General features: G+C 30.5%; 1 protein-coding gene across 1 annotated transcript in view; it reads right to left on the minus strand.

Moving 5' to 3' along the window:
- Positions 1-6,160: 6,160 nt before the first annotated feature.
- LOC116412832 (octopamine receptor beta-3R-like) overlaps positions 6,161-19,116 on the minus strand; it is a 98,039-nt gene continuing 85,083 nt past the window's right edge. Inside the window, exons 3-4 of the mRNA XM_052896861.1 lie at positions 17,699-17,810; positions 6,161-17,061 (exon numbers count right to left, since the gene is read on the minus strand). Of these exons, the coding sequence (XP_052752821.1) occupies positions 16,845-17,061; positions 17,699-17,810 (329 nt within the window). The 3' untranslated portion in view covers positions 6,161-16,844. The remainder of the gene's footprint in view (positions 17,062-17,698; positions 17,811-19,116) is intronic.

Consider the following 19,116-nt stretch of genomic DNA (forward strand, 5'->3'; position numbering starts at 1 on the left):
ATAATAATAATAATATTCATAGTATATGTATTTATGTAATATTTTATTATGTAACGTAATATTTTATTTAACTGTATATTTGTTTATGTACTCTAAATATTAATAGTTGTAGCACTTCATCTGCCCGCTAACAACATGCTTTCTAACTGCATTGGGTTGACTAGAAGAGATCTCTGTCAGAGATAAGTTCACCCTTGCTTACAATATTCATAAATGCATTAACAATGTAATTTACAAGTGCAATAAAGAATAGAATAAAAATAAAAAATTGCATCTGACAACCCTGACCATATGTACAATTTAATATATATGTATTTGATATAAATAAAGGAATAAATTACCTTTCGATTAAAAAAGAATTAGTCTACGAATCTATCTATCCAATTGTCTAAGACATCGAAGATTGATGGATATGGAGGAAGTGTTACTCTGTTAGCGAGTCGTAGCTCAGTATTTGGCATCCTATTGTTTTTGCTCAATTCAACGGAAGATTTACTAATATATTAACAATCTATTAATTATTTCATTACACAGACAGCTTCATTTTCGACAAGTTCTTCTCACGTTGTGTTTATTAATCACCATCAGTATACCAGCCGTTAATTATCTACTGTTGGAGGCAATAGTTGCTGCGCTTTGCAGGCGGTTTGGTTACCACAGTCAGGCTACGGCAGTTGTCAACTCGCTTGCCACGTTTGGCAAGCGGGTTGACAACTGCAGTTTGTTTTTGATGGATGAAAATGAAATGGCAGCTCCACCTGCGCTACTGGTATACGCTTGTAGGGCACCAGTGAAGGGTGATCGATGAAAATGAAAACAGGCCAGTTAGCCCATCATGGTTAATTCCTGGTAACTATTTATGTTAATTTGTTAATATATTTATACAATAACTTGTATTTCCTGGTATTAGGGGGATTAAGAACTTTCGTTGTATCAGCAATTCGGTGTGATCGCGTGTAACCTTGGAATAATTCTACTTGTTACCACGCGGATATCTTGCTTCATATTATGTGTTATTGCAAGCTATTGTGATAAATATTGTAACTTTTTTAACTTAAATTACCAGAGGGAGACTTTGTACAAAAGTCGATTACTTGGGTACATCTGTCCCATTCGTGTTTCAACCGTGAAGCAGTTGTGTTTGCATGGCTGTGTTTCGATTTGAGGGGTGGGGATACGGCGTGAATTTACTGGGTACAGAGGAATAACATCTGAGTCCTCATGAATGGCAACGCATGGGGGGTATCATGGGCGAGACAGTACACTCTGTTATGTCCATGGTACTGCTCATGTCTATAGGTGACGGTTACTACTTTCCATGAGATGGACCGTCAGCTTGTTTGCCATTCTAAGTTGTATAAAAAAAAAACTAATTTTATAACTGTCACATACTATCCTGTCATTGTTATAAACCTGAGAGTCTGTGAGAATATAATAAGGATGTTTGCTATTTTTTTTTTGCTTCTTGAACTTCGGTCACGTCATGAGGAATGAAAAGTACAGAACACTTCAATTTTCCAGAGGGAGACTTTGTACAAAAGTTTGTATTGTGTCGTTTGCTTGGGTACCTCTATCCCATTCGTAATTCAACCGTAAAACAGTTGTATTTGCATGCTTGTGTTTCGGTTTGAAGAGTGGGATATGGCAGTGAAGTGAAATGAAAAAAGAATTATATAGATACTAAAGTATATAAACATACATATATTTAATAGCACACGTACAAAAGAAGAGAATGACGAAGGAAAATGAAGAGAGAAGACAGGAAAGTAATACTAAAGGGAGAGATAGTAATATTTGAGGTTTTGAAACAGTGAGAGTTTCAGAATATTATAGAACGAATCGGAAAGTATATCTTAAAAGATAAATAGAAAATTATTTTTCAAAACGGTTTCAAATGACAAATTCGTCATTAAGTTAATAAATTTAATAAATTAATTTTTTTATTTATTAGATCCACTAGGTGAGCCTTACAGTCTTCCAATACGCTCACCCAGGAAAGCATAAGTACAATAACATATAAGAAGGAATATTACAAAAAAATATTAAACAAAAAATAATATAGAAAGATTTAACTGAAACAAAAAACGTCTGAACACAAATACTCTGTGGTCACTCGAAGAAACTCCAGCAAGTTGGAGGCGAATACATCTAATTGCGGATACTGGCTCAAAATATCATTGAGTAGTTTCAATGCAAGATAGGGTAGCCTGCTTCGCGAACTCTGTTCTTTGTAGTGGAACATCGAATAAGTGCCGTCGACGTGCTCGCACGTAGTTCGCACTGGGCGCTCCTATTCATATTGTTTCCAGTACAGTTTGGTTACGTTTTTACAAATATACCAACGATTCGAGAAACTTCTTTTTTTAAATCGATTGCTGACAAACAACAGAGTAATCAATATACTGCCAACTGCTGCGGTTTGAAATTTAAAAGTCACTTTCATGGTTTGTGCCAAAGAATATTTCATGAAATTTCAACGGGCATGAGATAACAGTTGGACGAAGTTGCTATAAATAGAAAGTACAAGTAGATAATTGCTTCATAAACGTAAACGAATCCTAGAAACTCGCACCCTACCCCAACTTCAAGTTATCTTAGTATCATATTGGGGCCATTAGGCTCTTTAGATCTGAGAACTAGCTTAACTTAACGAATTACCGAGATTAAACTGTGAAAGTGAACTAACAAGTCATACGTGGCAGCTAATCATTTATTATGCGAGTTCAAACTTATTTCTAGTTTTGACTTTGAACATTATTTCACGTCTTATCTCTGACTTTATATTTTAAGCCAAATATTATACAGAGTGGAGTTAAATTCGTTAGCATATTTTGACAATTCTTTAAGGAAAAGTAAACATTCTTACCAAAGGAATATGGTTTCATATGAAATGACATGTGGCCCCGGCACAGAATCGACTGCTTCTTCTTTTCACGTGGGTGTCGTATGAGACGACTATGGGGACTTAATAGCCGAGGGATGGGGAGAAAGGGATTGTTAGCAATGGAGTTTGACAGCCCCATTGCTAGCAATATGCCTTATTAGGTTGACCTCCAAGTGGTTCCCCCTGGAAACTATCGTGAACAATTCTTGTTGAATTCGTCACGATGGGCTAATTGACCTGCTTTATGCCTCGCCTATCATCCTTCACTGGTGCCCCGCCGGTGTATACCGATAGCGCGGGTGGAGTTACCATTCCATTATCATCCATTAAAAATAAAAAAATAGTCGAGGGATGGGATGATAGCAACGTATATTTTAAAATGTCACTAAAGCCTAACTGCGGTTGCCAACCTGCCTGCCAAGTGTGAAGACTACTGGCAACCCCTCCCCCCCCCCCCCTCCCCCAATTAAGAACAGGTTTATGTTCAACAATAGTCAGTTAAACGCTATGATTATTTCTAATAATTTATATTATAATTTTTTAATTTTAACAAAAATTCACATCTCCCCTCTTAAGGAGAGGAGATGGCAACTAACTCCCGGCAGAAGCACAGTCGGCCGGGGTTCAGGGCTCCAGGGAGAGAAACCAGCGTACAATGCGGGCAGTATCTAAGAGCACCGCTTTCTGCATCTTTCCCGGGGGTGAGCTGCCTCGGAATCCCAACCGTTTGAGATGTTGTTCCAGACTGGTTGGGATAAGATCGTTCACCGACAAACGATTGGAATGATTTATTATTATTATTATTATATGTTGTTAAGACCGTCATTTACTTTTTCTAGATGTATTCAAGTTTAATAAGTAAATAAATATTAACGTAGTGCAATATTTAATAGATAGGAAACAAGAACAAATCGTGACCAGCAGGGGGTCTAACATGAAATGAAATTCCGAATTTTCGGGCTCAATTGCGTGTTTTTGTTCGTACCGAAATCGACCCTGTAAATGGAGCTTAACGTTTCATTTGTCATAAATCCTACCATAAAAGTTCAAAGGAACGATATTTTAGCATTTTTAATATTTTTAAACGGTACGTATCATGTAATTTTAGCATCAAATTTTTGTTTCGTTCGGATCCGAAATTTCGGAAAACATTTCATGGTAGGCCCTCTGCATTATTGTGTAAATCTAGCTTTACTATGTACTTGTAAGAATATATTGATTCTATATAAATAAGGATTCGCAAAACTCAATACGTACTCTGAAACCTTATGAAACTGTATCTTCAGTTTTCCTTATAATCTGACCTATAATTCCTTATAATTTTGAAATTTTTTGTATCTATAATAAGTTTATTACTGTAATCTTTTGAAGGAAACAATGAAGAGCATCTATCTATCTATCCTTGTCGTATGGTCCCGGAATAGAATAGGTCCTCTCTTCCTTTCCTGTGGGTGTAGTAAGAGGCGACTAAGAGAGGGCGAGGGATGCCCATCCTAAGAGAGCTAAGAGATAGTAGCGTCCCTCTTAAAATATCTCTAAAGCCTGACTGCTATTGCCAATCCACCTGCCAAGCATGGCAACTGCTGACAACTCACCCCCCCCCTCAAGGGGAAGGCTTACTATCAGCAGTGGACAGTTAAGGATTGATATGATGATCTATCTATTTACAAAACTGCATACATCGACAGATATATAGTGTATTTGCTTTTATATAAACTTTGATCATTCAACGTTAAAAAATAATTAAATGAATCATCTTTCGAGGCTCTTCAAACCTTCTTTGAAGTGTTACTTAAAGAAAAATCTCTCAGTTAATTTATGTAAATTTAGTTAATAGACTGCCCCTCTCAACCAATTTACAAACAAGAGTACTATGACCTCTATTAGCTATATTTTTTTAAAGAACGTCAAAAATAAGGATGCTTTGAATTCGATTATAATGTTTTATTTTTTTTTAATCACTTAACTACAAACTTTAAAATGAACAAGTGGAATATTGTAGGAAAGGACTTCATTTGGACATTTTAAAACAGTTTTTTTTTTGTATGATGCGTCTCGGATTTATGATCGAAAATGTGAGAAACCATTGTCTTTTCATCTATTTCCGAAGTTTGCGAAGCGAACAATCTGATATAATTACGGTTTATAAAGGTATATGTAAATATTAATTATATACGATTTCTCTAAGTACCGCAATTTGTGAGAAATTTTCAAAAAATCTCCAACAATAAACTTAAGCGGTCCAGTTTTTTATCATGATTTTTTTTATACAACTTAAAATGGCAAATAAGCTGCTGGCCCATCTGATAAAAAGTGGTAACCGTCGCCTATAGACATGGACATGTATACCATGTGTAACATCATACCATGGACATAACAGAGTATACTGTGTCGCCTATGATATCCTACATGCGTTGTTTTCCCTCCAGAAAGGAATTATTAGCAATGGAGTTTGACAGCCCCATTGTTAGCAATTTTCGTAAATATTTTTGTATGAAACTTAGAATGGCAAGCAAGCTGACGGCCCACCTGATAGAAAGTGGTAATTGTCGCTTATAGACATGAGCATTGAGCAGTACGGTATAACAGAGTATACTATTTCCCCCATGATACCATGCGTTGTTATGCCTGAGGACTCAGGTGTTATTCCTTTGTACCATGTAAATTTACTGCCATATTCCACCCTTTAAACCGAAACATAGCCATGCAAACACATACGCTTCACGGTAGAAACACGAATAGGACAGAAGTACCCAAGGAAACGACTTTTGTACAAAGTCTCTCTCTGGTAAGGATGTAAAGATGGAGAGCTATCTTTCGGTTTTCTCTATCTACTACCCCACAAAGGCTATATTGTGTTCTGAGGAATTGTTTTAAATGATGCCTATATCCAACTTTTATCATCGCACCGCTCGGCATCGACAGAGAATTCTCACATGCTTGAGTCTAAATGATCACGTACAGTGCGATTTCAAAGGAATTTCCTCCCGTGAACACTCAGGTTGTGGAATGAGCTCCCTGTCGAGGTTTTCTCTAGAGACTATAGTATAGGAGTTCTTCAAAAATAATGTATTAAGGTTTTTTTCAAGGATCGCAACACGCGCGAGGTACTCCTTGTGTGGCAGGCGTTTATAGGCTACAGTGACCGTTTACCATCAGACGGGCTGTATGTTAGTTTGATGCCTTTTTGGTATAAAAAAAAAACTAGTATAGATAGGGTTTATGTCAATAAAAATACATCATACATTTTAATCGTTTATTATTTTTGTACGATCATTAAATTTATCTAATAGTTACGTACGACATATAACACTTTGCAACAAGAATCAAATTATGAGAACGTAAAACATTTCATATTTAATAATTTAATTTTATGTATACCTAAATATACATAAGTATTTATAGCCAATACTAATTATTGCTGTATTCATTTATTACTAATATCTTTACATTATTTACATTTATAAATTAATACCCTTATATATATAAACGAAAACCTCTCATGAACTTAATGTTCAACATATTTATTTCTTTATTAAAATTATATACAAATAAACATTTGAAATATAATGAGATTTCTTACCTTATTACTCATATAAAAAAATAGTGGAACTAAATAATTGAACAATTCAGATGTTTAATATAATTACACTCTCCGTTCTTTTTTACTAAAAAAACTAGATTTTTAGTCCGTTTTGTTTTACTATTAGTACGTAACATATTTTTTAGTTCGTTTTGTTTTACTAGTTGAACAGAACGGATTTTATAGTTCGTTTAGCTTTACTGTACAGAATGGATGTTTTAGTATTGTTCTACTAGTGGTAGAGATCGGATTTTTTCAGTTTGTTTTGTTCTGCTAGTGGAACAGATCGGATATTTTTAGTTCGTTTTGTTCTACTAGTGGAACAGATCGGATATTTTTAGTTCGTTTCGTTCTACTAGTTGAACAAAATCATAATACAATACGGATGTAATAATCACTTTTACTATTGTATGTTTGCATTGTTTTATCACTTTAATTCATATTGAGAATTTAACAAAAAAGAAAGAGACGAAATAGTTCAATATCTAAAATAGGTTTATGAGAGGTTTGACGTTTTTATGAATAAGGGTGTAAGAGAACGTTATGGAAAAAAATTAAAAAAACATTCTTGTTTATGAGTTTGGTAATGATATGCTTAAAATGTGTAAAGATGTAGCGTATAATGATATAACATGTACGGATATATTCATATATCAAGTTATTTAAGTTATAATAAATCTCATTATAGCCATATTGGAAAATGATAATATATAAATAAAATATTAAAGAAGTATGGATTGTTTTTACAAATACAATAATGAAGATATAAAAATAATAATAGGTTTTATTAAAAATAAGTTTACAATTTTAAAAACGTATCCATAAATATAATATATAATTTATTTATAATAATGTATAAAACTTTTTATCCAGTTAATAATACTAATACTATAACAATAATAAAGAAAACTATAAAATTGGTTGATCTATCTTTTATAAAACCTATATAATAAAATATATCTTTCAACAGATTTAAAATGAATTAATTGGACAGTAATCGGCAAACTCAGAGCTTCTAAAAATAGAGCTGTTATAAATAATATATAAAAGTATGATTGCTTTTTGAATAAACAAAACAGAAAGTGAATTAGAAATTGTACATTATATTTTTCGTATTATTCATTAAATATAAAATAAATATATAAATTTGTGTACATATATTTTTATACTTGAATAAAATTAATATTTTTAAATGTACAAATATATAACAAAAAAATATCATGAATATAAAATGTCAAAGAATGATTTCAAAATTATACACGGAGACTGTGCGAAATTATTGCGGATCATGCTCTCTGGGGGACTATTGAGAACGGGAAATGAAATGTAAATGACTTGAGTGTCATCGTGGCTCTCGTTATGTTGAGAACACTTCAATCGACGGTTAGGTGTTATAAATTAATTTTATTTGAGATTATGATGATTTAAAGGTATTCTAATCCATAATATTAAAATGTGTAAAAAGAGCTGTGAAGCATATAAATCATAAGGTAACAGAATCCTGGAAATATCTGCAATAGTTTTCAGAGACACAATTATACATGTAATTAATTATATATATAATTACATAATTGTAATTACACAAACTAATTTATTTTGTGTAATTATAATTAATAACATATTAAATTTATCTAATCCATTTATTTTATTATAGTGTAGAATTATTTGAAAAATATAACAGCATTAAGAAAATATTGGGCGCTAATATTAAATTATTTACATAAAAATACATTCTAAATACTAGTGTTTTTTTTTTTTTCGTTTACAACCATTTTCATTGTGTTCATTCAAATGGTTAATTTATTTACTTAATATTTAATAATAAGGATTTACATAAATATAACACTTAATTGTTACGTATTTGTTTTCCCCTTTTGCAAACAAACATTATATAAAAAATAATAGGCCATTATCGTCATTAGAAAATGCAATAATTTAAAATTAGAAAAATTACATATTTTTTTCTTATTTTATTAATATAAAAATATTTATGAAAAATATTAAAAGCAATAATAAGTTGTGTGAGCAAATTACAAATTTAAAATAATAATGTAGCAAATCAAGGACCGAAATATAAATATGTAACGCCAATGTAAGAGAAGGCAATAAAAGGTATTCAATGATAAAGAATAAAAGAAAAATTAAAACTGAACTTCTAACGGAAAAAATGGCCCGTTATTTTTTAAATTTCATTAAAAACTATAATTATATTTAATGACTAAATCACTAACAAAGAGATGACAGATCCGTCTACCCAATCTAGAAGAAAAAGCGCAAGGGGTTTGCAGCGTGTCGTGATACCACGTCGTGGATCTGTCATATACATTAACTACTTATATAATATCACAATGTATACCTAATAGTTTAATTAATATTATATTTATAATAAACAAGACCATATAAATGAAAATTACAAAATATAATTTCTTTTATTTAAAAAAAATTTGCTTTTCTTTTAAATAAATAATTAAGCAATTTATTAAAAGTTGATTAAAACAAACAAACTCACTTCGAGTACTGCTTGTACTCAAAGTGAGTTTGTTTGTTACCATATAGTGTTTTAATGGCTCAGTCAATCACCATGAAATTTGGTATGCACATAGTATAATATATGGGATGGAAAAGAATATAAGTTACTTTTCATCCCGGTCAGTAAACATATCCCGGTCAAGGCTAGTATATAATGAAAAATATAATAAAACATATATGTGTGAAAGTATTTAAATTAATTTTTAAAACTTAACGCAACGCGATTACAAGGAAATGGCACCTATATAACTGATATACATTATTATCTATTTTTCGACATAGATTGTACCACATCTTGGTTACGGCAGGACTGATGTGACATCTTCTAATAGTCATTGAATTCTATAAAATTAATTTATATATGTGTAAAAAAGGAGAAAAATTTGAAATTTTTAGTGTCACATAATTTTTTTCTTTTAAATATTATATAAATTGTTTAAATCCAGATTTAAGAAATATAGCCCTTTATTAAAAGAGAAATTAAAAGTTATTATAAATCTATTTTAACTATTGGAATGCTTTGTCACTTTCATTCGACTTGAAAATTTAGCATTAAAAAAAAAGAAAACACTTCAATGGCTAAAATAAGTTTATAGAATGTTTGGCGTTTTTATGAACAAGGGGACTAATCCCGATTGATGCTTTAAATTTTTTTCTGACAAAATAGATAGATAGATAGATAGATACTCTTTATTGTTTCCTGCAAAAGATTACAATAGTAAACTTATTATAAATATAAACAATTACAAGAAATAATCACAATAAGAAAACAATGGGCGACCTTATCGCTAAAAGCGATCTCTTCCAGGCAACCTTTGGATGGAGAGGAGTAATTATAAACAGTTTGATCGGAGGCGCGATGAAAATTTTGTTTTATGTTGTATATAGAACATATATACAAAATATTTATTTATACGAGGTATAAGTCTAACTTAAACCCACATTTACGATCAAACTAACGCTAAGAATGTTTGTCTTCCAAGTAATCGTTTAGTAAGTAATAGAATTAACTGGTAAGTGCTTCTTAACGACAGTTTTAAATTTATACATAATTGATTGACGAGAATTTAATGATCTTACTATATTTGGCGTTTCCAAAAATAGTTTAGACTTTATACAAAAGTTTTTTTATATATAATAAAAGAGAAGAGATTTGTTTGTTTTTTATGGACAAACTCAAAAAATACTCAACGGATTTTAAAGATTCTTTCATCTATAGAAAACTACATTATTTTTGAGTTACGTTCGAAAGTTCTATCTACTTATACAAAGTCAGGCCGGATCGCTAGTCATAAATATAGTGATGGTTATTTTAAAAATAAAACATAGTTATAACTCTGCTGTAACACAGATCTTTGGCCAAATTGTATATGTATTAGGTACTTAATAGAATGATGTTGTATTTACCGAAATATTATTAATATTTATATTACATTTCCACATAAGTGAATCGAGTCCTTACACGTTCCACAGAACCCGTTAGCGCCGTGTAAACACCACTCGAGCTGTTAAGGACACAATGTCCCCAAAAGGAATGCTGAATACGACCGTACAATATAGCTGGAGTAATAGTCCATTATTGGATAAAGGTTTCTTTTATTGCACATGTAACACCAACGAGAAACTGCGGCATGTTGATAGCGGAGTTGGGCCAAATAGACCATTACCTGCATGTGACGGGTAAAGGAAGTTAGGAAATGTATTTCTGTAATAACATTTAAGGTTTTCGTCTAAAATGATTCAATTATATTATTATATAGGAATAAAAGTGATTCGTAGCTTCTTAAGAGTTGGAGAAAAAATTATATATTTAATATAAATTGTAAGTATTGAGTGATTGAAAAATTTCGAAGCTGGTGTAATTTGAATTCGCACCTTCTACGTCATGTTAGAGCTAGTGCTCTTATCAATTGAGCTACAGATTCAATGCACATTCGTGTATAGAGGGCGCAAGTTATTAATTAATTTAATTAAAACTAGTAACTAATGAAATATAATTATTTAAGAAAATTAATTATTTTAAATGTATTATATTTTTATGTAATAATTGCGAGCACGAGCTTGACTACACGTCTCGGTTCGCTGACTCGGCGCTCGCATCACAGCCGCTCACGATTAAGGAACACGAATTGATCCCGAAACTAATCGAGTTTTCTCTATATAATTACAAGTAAGTTAAACCGGCAGTTATTACATTTAAGGAAAATGTGTACTTATGAAACATTTAACAATATTATTGTTGATAATGTAAAATTGAATTTAGTTTGTATTTAATTCGTTTTTTATATATTATCTTCTGATAAAGATATATGTTTTTTTTTTAATTAATTTAACTTCGTCATAGAATGTATTAAATAGACTTAGTTTTTATTTGTTCATTGTTATATATGTTTGTGGCTTTTCTACATCATTTTTAAATGATTTTATGTTATTTTAATAAATGACGTATATGTGTTAATTCATTTACTTAATAATAACATTGCTAACCCGTCTTAATGTGATGTAACTAAATTAATTACTGAATTAATCCAAATCATTAATTATTAATTGCCAATTAGTTGATAAAAATAAAATTCGTCCCTAATAGACATTAAAATTTTAATGTGCTAGCTGTATCGAGAACGCTTCAGGCCCTCCAGAGCGTAAAACGGAACGCTCGAAGCGTCGATGCGTGTGACGGGTGAATCGGAACGCACTTTATTCCAAGAGTTTGCAATGTGGAAGCAATTTACTGTCAGTGGCGCTGAAAATCAATTTGCAATGACAATGGTCTCGCAATTTTCTTACTTTACGAAGTACATTAATGATGAATAGAGCAAACAGATGCGAGGTCACGAAAGGGTCAGTCCGCCCTTGATGCTTGTCAAGGATAATTGGATTCAATATTAGTTGTTATCACTAAGAACACGTTATAAATAACTGGCTATTTTGTAAACAGTCCTCACTTTTTTTTTTATACAACTTACACTAACAGTGATTTTTTTTTATACAACTTAGAATGGCAAACAAGCCGACGGTCCACCTGATGGAAAGTGGTATACAGATAGAACCTTGAGCCTCATAAAAGGGTCACCTTTTTGATCGTTTTTTGATCAGTATTCTATATATTTACGCATAAAATGTATTATACCTTGACGTATTATTTAATAAATAAAAAAACGTGTTTACGCATTAAAAAGATGTAGAATTTATAAGACAAAATAAATATAGAAGTTATAAAGGAATCACTCATAAATATTTATCACGGAAAATTGTATGAAAAAGTTGACCCGTTTTTCTCGAAGCATTTCTATGGAGACACTCTATCTATATGACAGTCCACTGTATGATAAATTACGTCAAGTTATTACCATCTCAATTTAAAATTATTGAATTAAAAAAAAACGCACTACGTTATGTTCAGCCAGTTATGTTGCAATTATTTTTCTAGTGTCAGTTGGCACGCGCAGTGTTAAATAAAATTAAAAAATATACATGTAATTATGAATCTATAAATAGAGTGTAAAGTATTTTTTTTATTTAATCTAACATCACTTGAATATATGATTTAAAAAAAGACTACCACATTATTTTTAGCTAGCTTTGCTTTAATTACTTTCATAGTTTTCTTACACTGTATAATTATGTTAAAGTGAATGCTGTGAATACCTATAATAGGCATGTGCATTAAAATTGTATTATATTTAATGTTTGTTATACCTATATGTTATAATGCAATATGCTGTTGGTGTTCCTTAAATAGTGTTTAAATAAATAGTGTTTGTTAGCACGCGTAGTGCCAAACAAATTAAATAAAAAAAATATAAATCTAAGAATAGTGCAAAATTATTCCAGACAAATGATCATACTGAAGATTAGGCAGCATGGTCTCCGACCTTAGCCTGTTCCATAACGGAACAAACGTACTAAAAAAAAGTGCAATATTTAATAAAGGTTTTTAAATACAGAACAGTGATATGATAACTTCAGAAACAAATGAGGTATTTATTTTATAAATTTAAAATGGCCTTTTTTGCTTTTATAATTTGATTTAAAATACTTATATTTCGTTACTCATTCTTTATTAAAATATTTTCATTATTTATATTTGGAACCGGTTTGGAAATTAGATTTTTTTTGGGGTGCATTTATAAAAATTTAAACAATCAGGTATTTATTCAGTATTTATAGAAATAATAAATGCCACAGAGTAATACGCTAAACAGAAACATCACACTATAATGAAAGAAGTAGTCTTTTTAATTTTTTCTACTTTTTTTTTAAGTCACACGCTTTATTTTGGAGGGAACTAATTTGGAGGGGCCTAGTAACATTTGTTCTTTATTTAAATTCGTTGTAGTATTTATAAGACTGTCTTATTGTCTGAGCTCTTTTCCTGAATTGTAGTAAAATTTTGTTAATTTAATCGCTCATTAGCTACGTCAATCTGCGAAGGTATTGAGTTGGTAATTGAAAATAGGATTAAAAAAAAATAACTGCAAGCGGTGAATTCGTTTTACAAATGAACTACTACTGATTTTTCACTTAGTTCCGAGAGTTAAGTACCGTGCATAAAACTAACTATATCCTGCGGTTTTGTCCGCGTAAATCAGTACACAAATTTATATGTACTAATTAGTGTGTACATTAAAGTATTAAATAAACAAATAAATTAGGATATAATCCGTGTACCAAATTTCATTCTTTTTTTTATACTACTTAGAATGGCAAACAAGCTGTCGGCCCACCTGATGGAAAGTGGTAACTGTCGCCTATAGACATGAGCAGTACCATGGACATAACAGAGTATACTGTTTTGCCCATGATACCCCCCATGCGTTGCCATTCCTGAGGACTCAGGTAGTTTTTGCGTGAAATAAATAACAATTTATCCACTATTATAATCTTTCGCTTTTATAATATTAATAGGATTTTGCTAATTGTATTAGATTTTTTTTTTATATTTTTTAAATTCATATTCATACTAAACTGAGTTCTGGATTGCGATTAGAATTCAGTTTTTAAACTTTTTATGTTAAAATACTAATAATTACTGCACATTTTTTTTCCAATAATTATATATTATCAGCCATTTTTAATTACTTATACACTTATAGTGACACGGACTGAAAATCATATTTTACGTTCCGTTTCACGTAACATTGCATGTCATACAATACTAAACGTACAATATCTCTTTGTACTTGTTTGTTGCTGAATACGTTAATTAAAATGGAAAATGTATTTTATATTATGTATAATACGAGTATACTGCGTGAAACGGAATGGGATTGTGATTTCGGGTTTGTGATTTCGAAATCCAAACTCAACGTTTCCCAAGAGGCGTGAATCGGGGTATTTAAATATGTATATTTATTTTACATTATGGGTTTATCTGTTTTTAATGGGTTTTCGAATTATGTAAGTATGTTTTTTATATACTTTATAATATCAAATAAGTATAGGTAATATTATAAATTAATTATTTAAGAATTATTTATATGAATAATTGTAGTCTATAGTAGAGGCATCGAGCACCCGCTTCGACATTTTCAATCACACAATAATTATTACTGAAATATGAGATATTTATATTTTATTAAAATTTCTATACTAATTTGCACTTATGTATTAAAGTAACAAAAGTTGGTCAAAAAACAAAATTTAACACGAATTACTAGATGGCGCTAGAATCGAGACTTGGAGTTTTTGTTGATTATTTTGTAATTAAAGACAATTTGTGACGAAATTTCTAAATTGGCGAGTCGTTTTATTTGTCTTTTACCGATATAGTAATAATTTCTCATAATTTTTGTCTTTATTCTCGTGTATTGTACAATTTTGCAAAAAACACGTACTGGCAAGAAACATTGCAATTGTGTGTGTGCGTTATAATCCATTTAAGAAAAGATCGCGTATTAACTGTCACTTTACATTCATACATATAAATACATACACACAATAAAAGGACTATTCGCCAATTTAGAAATTTTACATCAAATTATCTTTAATTACAAAATAATTAACGAAAATAATTTAGTTATATTTAGTGACGTTGTTTCGATCAATTTCTAATCTAATAATAAAAATATTTAAAAGATCTCTTCGTAGAATGACGCGCGTGATTTAAATAAACAAAGGTGCTTAGTTGTATTTAAATCTATATTTACACTATGGATTAAAGAAAAAAAAAATAATAGAATACTAACAAACATACAGATTGAGCAACTATTATTTTTAAATACAACCTATATTAGTACAGTTAGAAATTACTCACGTGGTTTCAAAATGGCAGTACGAATATAAGAAGCGTTTGTGACTGATAAACAAACACTCATTATTGCATTATATATTTTTTTCCCACCCTTCAAATCGAAACACAGCCATGCAAACACAACTGCTTCACGGTTGAAACACGAATGGGACAATAAGAGAAGAACTATAAGAGGATTTTAGACATTACTACTGAAAATCCATATTTTGGTGGTTTAGACATATTGCAAAGATCTGTGATAAACAAATAAATAGAAATATAGGAGAGAAGTTACTGAATAAGGACACAGGATACGTAGGCATAACACTACAGTCCTCAGGAATGGTGACGATTGAGGGGCGCCATGGGAGTTACAGTGTATTCCATGGTATTCATGGTGTTGTTCATATATATATATATATATATATATATATATATATATATATATATATATATATATATAGGCGGCTGTATTCTACCAGGTGCGCCGTTAAATTTTGTAATTTTAAGTATCATAAAAAAATTCTCGGCAGAGGGCGCCTTCGTCGCAATTAGACACGTCAATTAAATTGAAGATAAGACATGAAATGTTCAATAATTGTTTCGTTATTTCGACCCATTTGTTCTTTGTAGAAAGTTGTACGGTTTCATGAATACGATGGATTTCGTATTGTTATAACCTCCCCTATGTTATATGCAGACGAGCGGATAAATATTTAAATCGCAATTACTGACGATTAATAATCGCAATGTCTGCAAGTTAGTACATTTTTAACGCTCATCAGAATTTATTGAATTAAAAATATAAGTCATTAGTTTTATAAACAGAAATATTGAAATAATCATGGGGAATTAAATAATTCTAATCAAATAATCAGTGTTAAGGACTTTCGTAATGTAACATCTCATTTACAAAAATATATTGAAAATAGTATTTATGTATAATATTTATACATAAAGTTGCAATTTAAATATAAATATGTAAATTTTCTTAAAGTATATTATATTAATGAACAATTATATCTACATAATATTACATACATATAGTATTTGACGCATGTTCAAGATATAAACTTTGAGACTTAGTGAATAACACGAGATCAACTTTAATAATACTTGAATTACCATCCTAATTTAGAAATTACGTCTGACTCTACAATCTTAATAAGCTTTATACAACACAAACTTGTCCATACATTATAATTTAGCATCTAAGTTGAAATGAAAAAGAATTACGACGCTAAGAATTATAATAACCTTTCAATACAGAAAGAGAAATAAACCTCAGATCATACAAAGTGAACCAGTCTCAACATTATCAATTATATAAATTAATTATATATTATATACAAAATAAATTTCAATTATAATAATTTTATTACTCATATCTTTTCATTTAACATTACATATCATAATTCCTTATTATGCAAGTAACAATTTGATGCGATTTAAAATCGCATTTTTTTTCACATTAAACACTACAATTTCACGTTCTACTTAACTGCGACTAATGTTAATATAAATAATGCGATACATATTGTAGAGTCCCTTACATCTAAAGTAGTACTAATCACGTAAATAAATTAAACGATTTTTTTGTCGCACGTCTGTAACTATTATACAAACTGCGCTGTGCCAGTGTCTTTCCAACAGCTAAAACAACAAGGCAGCGCGCACATTAATGTGTTTTTAAATGCGTCTCGGAAATCACGATTAAAATACGCATAAATGAGCGGGTTCAGTGCCGAGTTGAAGTAGCCGATCCAGAAGAGTACGCCGACCACAATAGACGGTGTCTCGCACGGCTCGCCGCACACGTTCGTTGTAACGTACCTATGATGAAATGTTACCTTTATATTAGATATTAGTACAGATTAAAAACTTATTTTTAACCGACTTCAAAAAAAACGGTGGCTCTCAATTCGATTGTATTTTTTGTATGTTTCAAACCTCACAACTCCGTCAATTTTAAACCGATTTGGAAAATTCTTTTTTTAGCTGATAAGATATACTCACAGATCGTTTCTATAGAAATTTTATTAAAATCGCTTCAGTGGTTTAAGTTTAAGACCAAAATAAATTGTTTTGTCTTAGTTGAAGTCGGTTATTTTACGGGACATGATTTTTAATTATTAATATAATATTTATTATGTCATATTTATAAAATGTTTGCTAATATGTGTTTTGTGAGACACAATTTTTAATTATTATTTATATTACAAAATTATAAAAGGACAAATTAAATTAACTAAATGGTGAATTAGGCAAATAAAAACCAAATTAAAATGTAAACATTTATTAGCAAATAGAACAGAAATTTATTGTAACGACAAATAGAATAAAACATTTAGAATAATTTGAAAACTTATTTCAGACCCGATAAAAATGGTGTATAATATTTAATATTATTTAATACTATTATTTATTTGCCATGTTATAATTAGGTTTAATACAAACATTAATTACTTACCATAGAAAAAATGGCAGCCAACATAATAAAAACGCACCAACTATGATGCCGAGTGTGCGCGCCGCCTTATGTTCCGCCCGCCAGGATTTGCCAGCCGCGCGGAGGGACGCACCTGGAGAAATACGGGGAAAATGTTAATATTTCTCCCAGGGGCGGACTTAGGGAAAGTCCATTGCTTATAAGTAATTCATTAGTTAAAATAAATTATATATTTCGTCGCAATGCGATACATATATTTTTATTATTTCTTTATGTCGTGGGAATTGCTTTATATTATTATATGAAGTCCATTATCTCATTTGTATCATAAACAGCGAGCTATATAAGAAAGAAGACAATACTATTATATTATATAATACATTTGTATTATATATATAATTATATTTATGTATTTATGTATTTATACATATGTGTTTTCAATTGTGCAGATATTTTATCTATTTATTTTTAACAATAATATTTAAGTCGATTGGCACACATGTATGTATGTCTGTAACTACGAATAAGCTGTCAGTTTATATCGTATATAAACTGACAAAAATCTCTTTTCGAGATAAACTTGCCCTTGTGTTATATTTAATTATTATTCTAATATAATATATACCGTTTGTGACAATAATGAATAAATAAAGAAAGAAGAAAGAAAATAGTATGAAATTGTTTCCTTAGTCGCTTCTAAACTTATATTTCTGTTGCTAAGCAGCTTACTTGCATCTATTCCTTATGTTGTGTTTGGTCATTAAGGATAAGAAAAATGAGCCATAATATGAGATAGTAGGGTCAAGGGGGAGGCATCCATCCGTTAAGGGGGCATGGGCAATTTTTATTATTCCACCATGTATGTAATAAAGAAAATTGCTTAGCTCAATTTCGCGATCAGATTAGATTGATCGGACTTTATTGCTCTATTGGGCAATACTGAAGTGTTTTCAGTAAATTAGAAGTACGCAGGGAGAGTTGCAGCAGCTATTGGCTACCATTTTTAAAAGCAGATATCATTTGACTTGCAGAACTAAAAGTTAATTGCTAAAGTTGACTAGCCCTAGCTGCGAAGGCGAACATTTTAAAACGCTGTAAAATACATTACAGACCCGAAACTTGTCGTCCTGCCTTTAAACTACTTTTAGAAGCAATTTATAAATTACTAGGTACTTAATTTTATATTTGTTATTTTTTGTATTATATTGAATTGTAATTATTTATATTTTTTTATATCATGAAGGTGGCAAAAAACATACAGCTCGTCTGATGGTAACAGGATGGAGGATGGAACAGCTGTTCAGAGTTGCTTAGGAGTCTAAGGGCTCCCATCGAGTTTGGAATTAGTTAGGCATCTCCCAAAGATACAAATACCATATATATATATATATATATATATATATATATATATATATATATATATATATATATGGTATTAT

The sequence above is a fragment of the Galleria mellonella genome, unplaced genomic scaffold, assembly GCF_026898425.1.
Source record: "Galleria mellonella isolate WM207_F2 unplaced genomic scaffold, CSIRO_AGI_GalMel_v1 utg35, whole genome shotgun sequence".
Classification (NCBI taxonomy): Eukaryota; Metazoa; Arthropoda; class Insecta; order Lepidoptera; family Pyralidae; genus Galleria; species Galleria mellonella.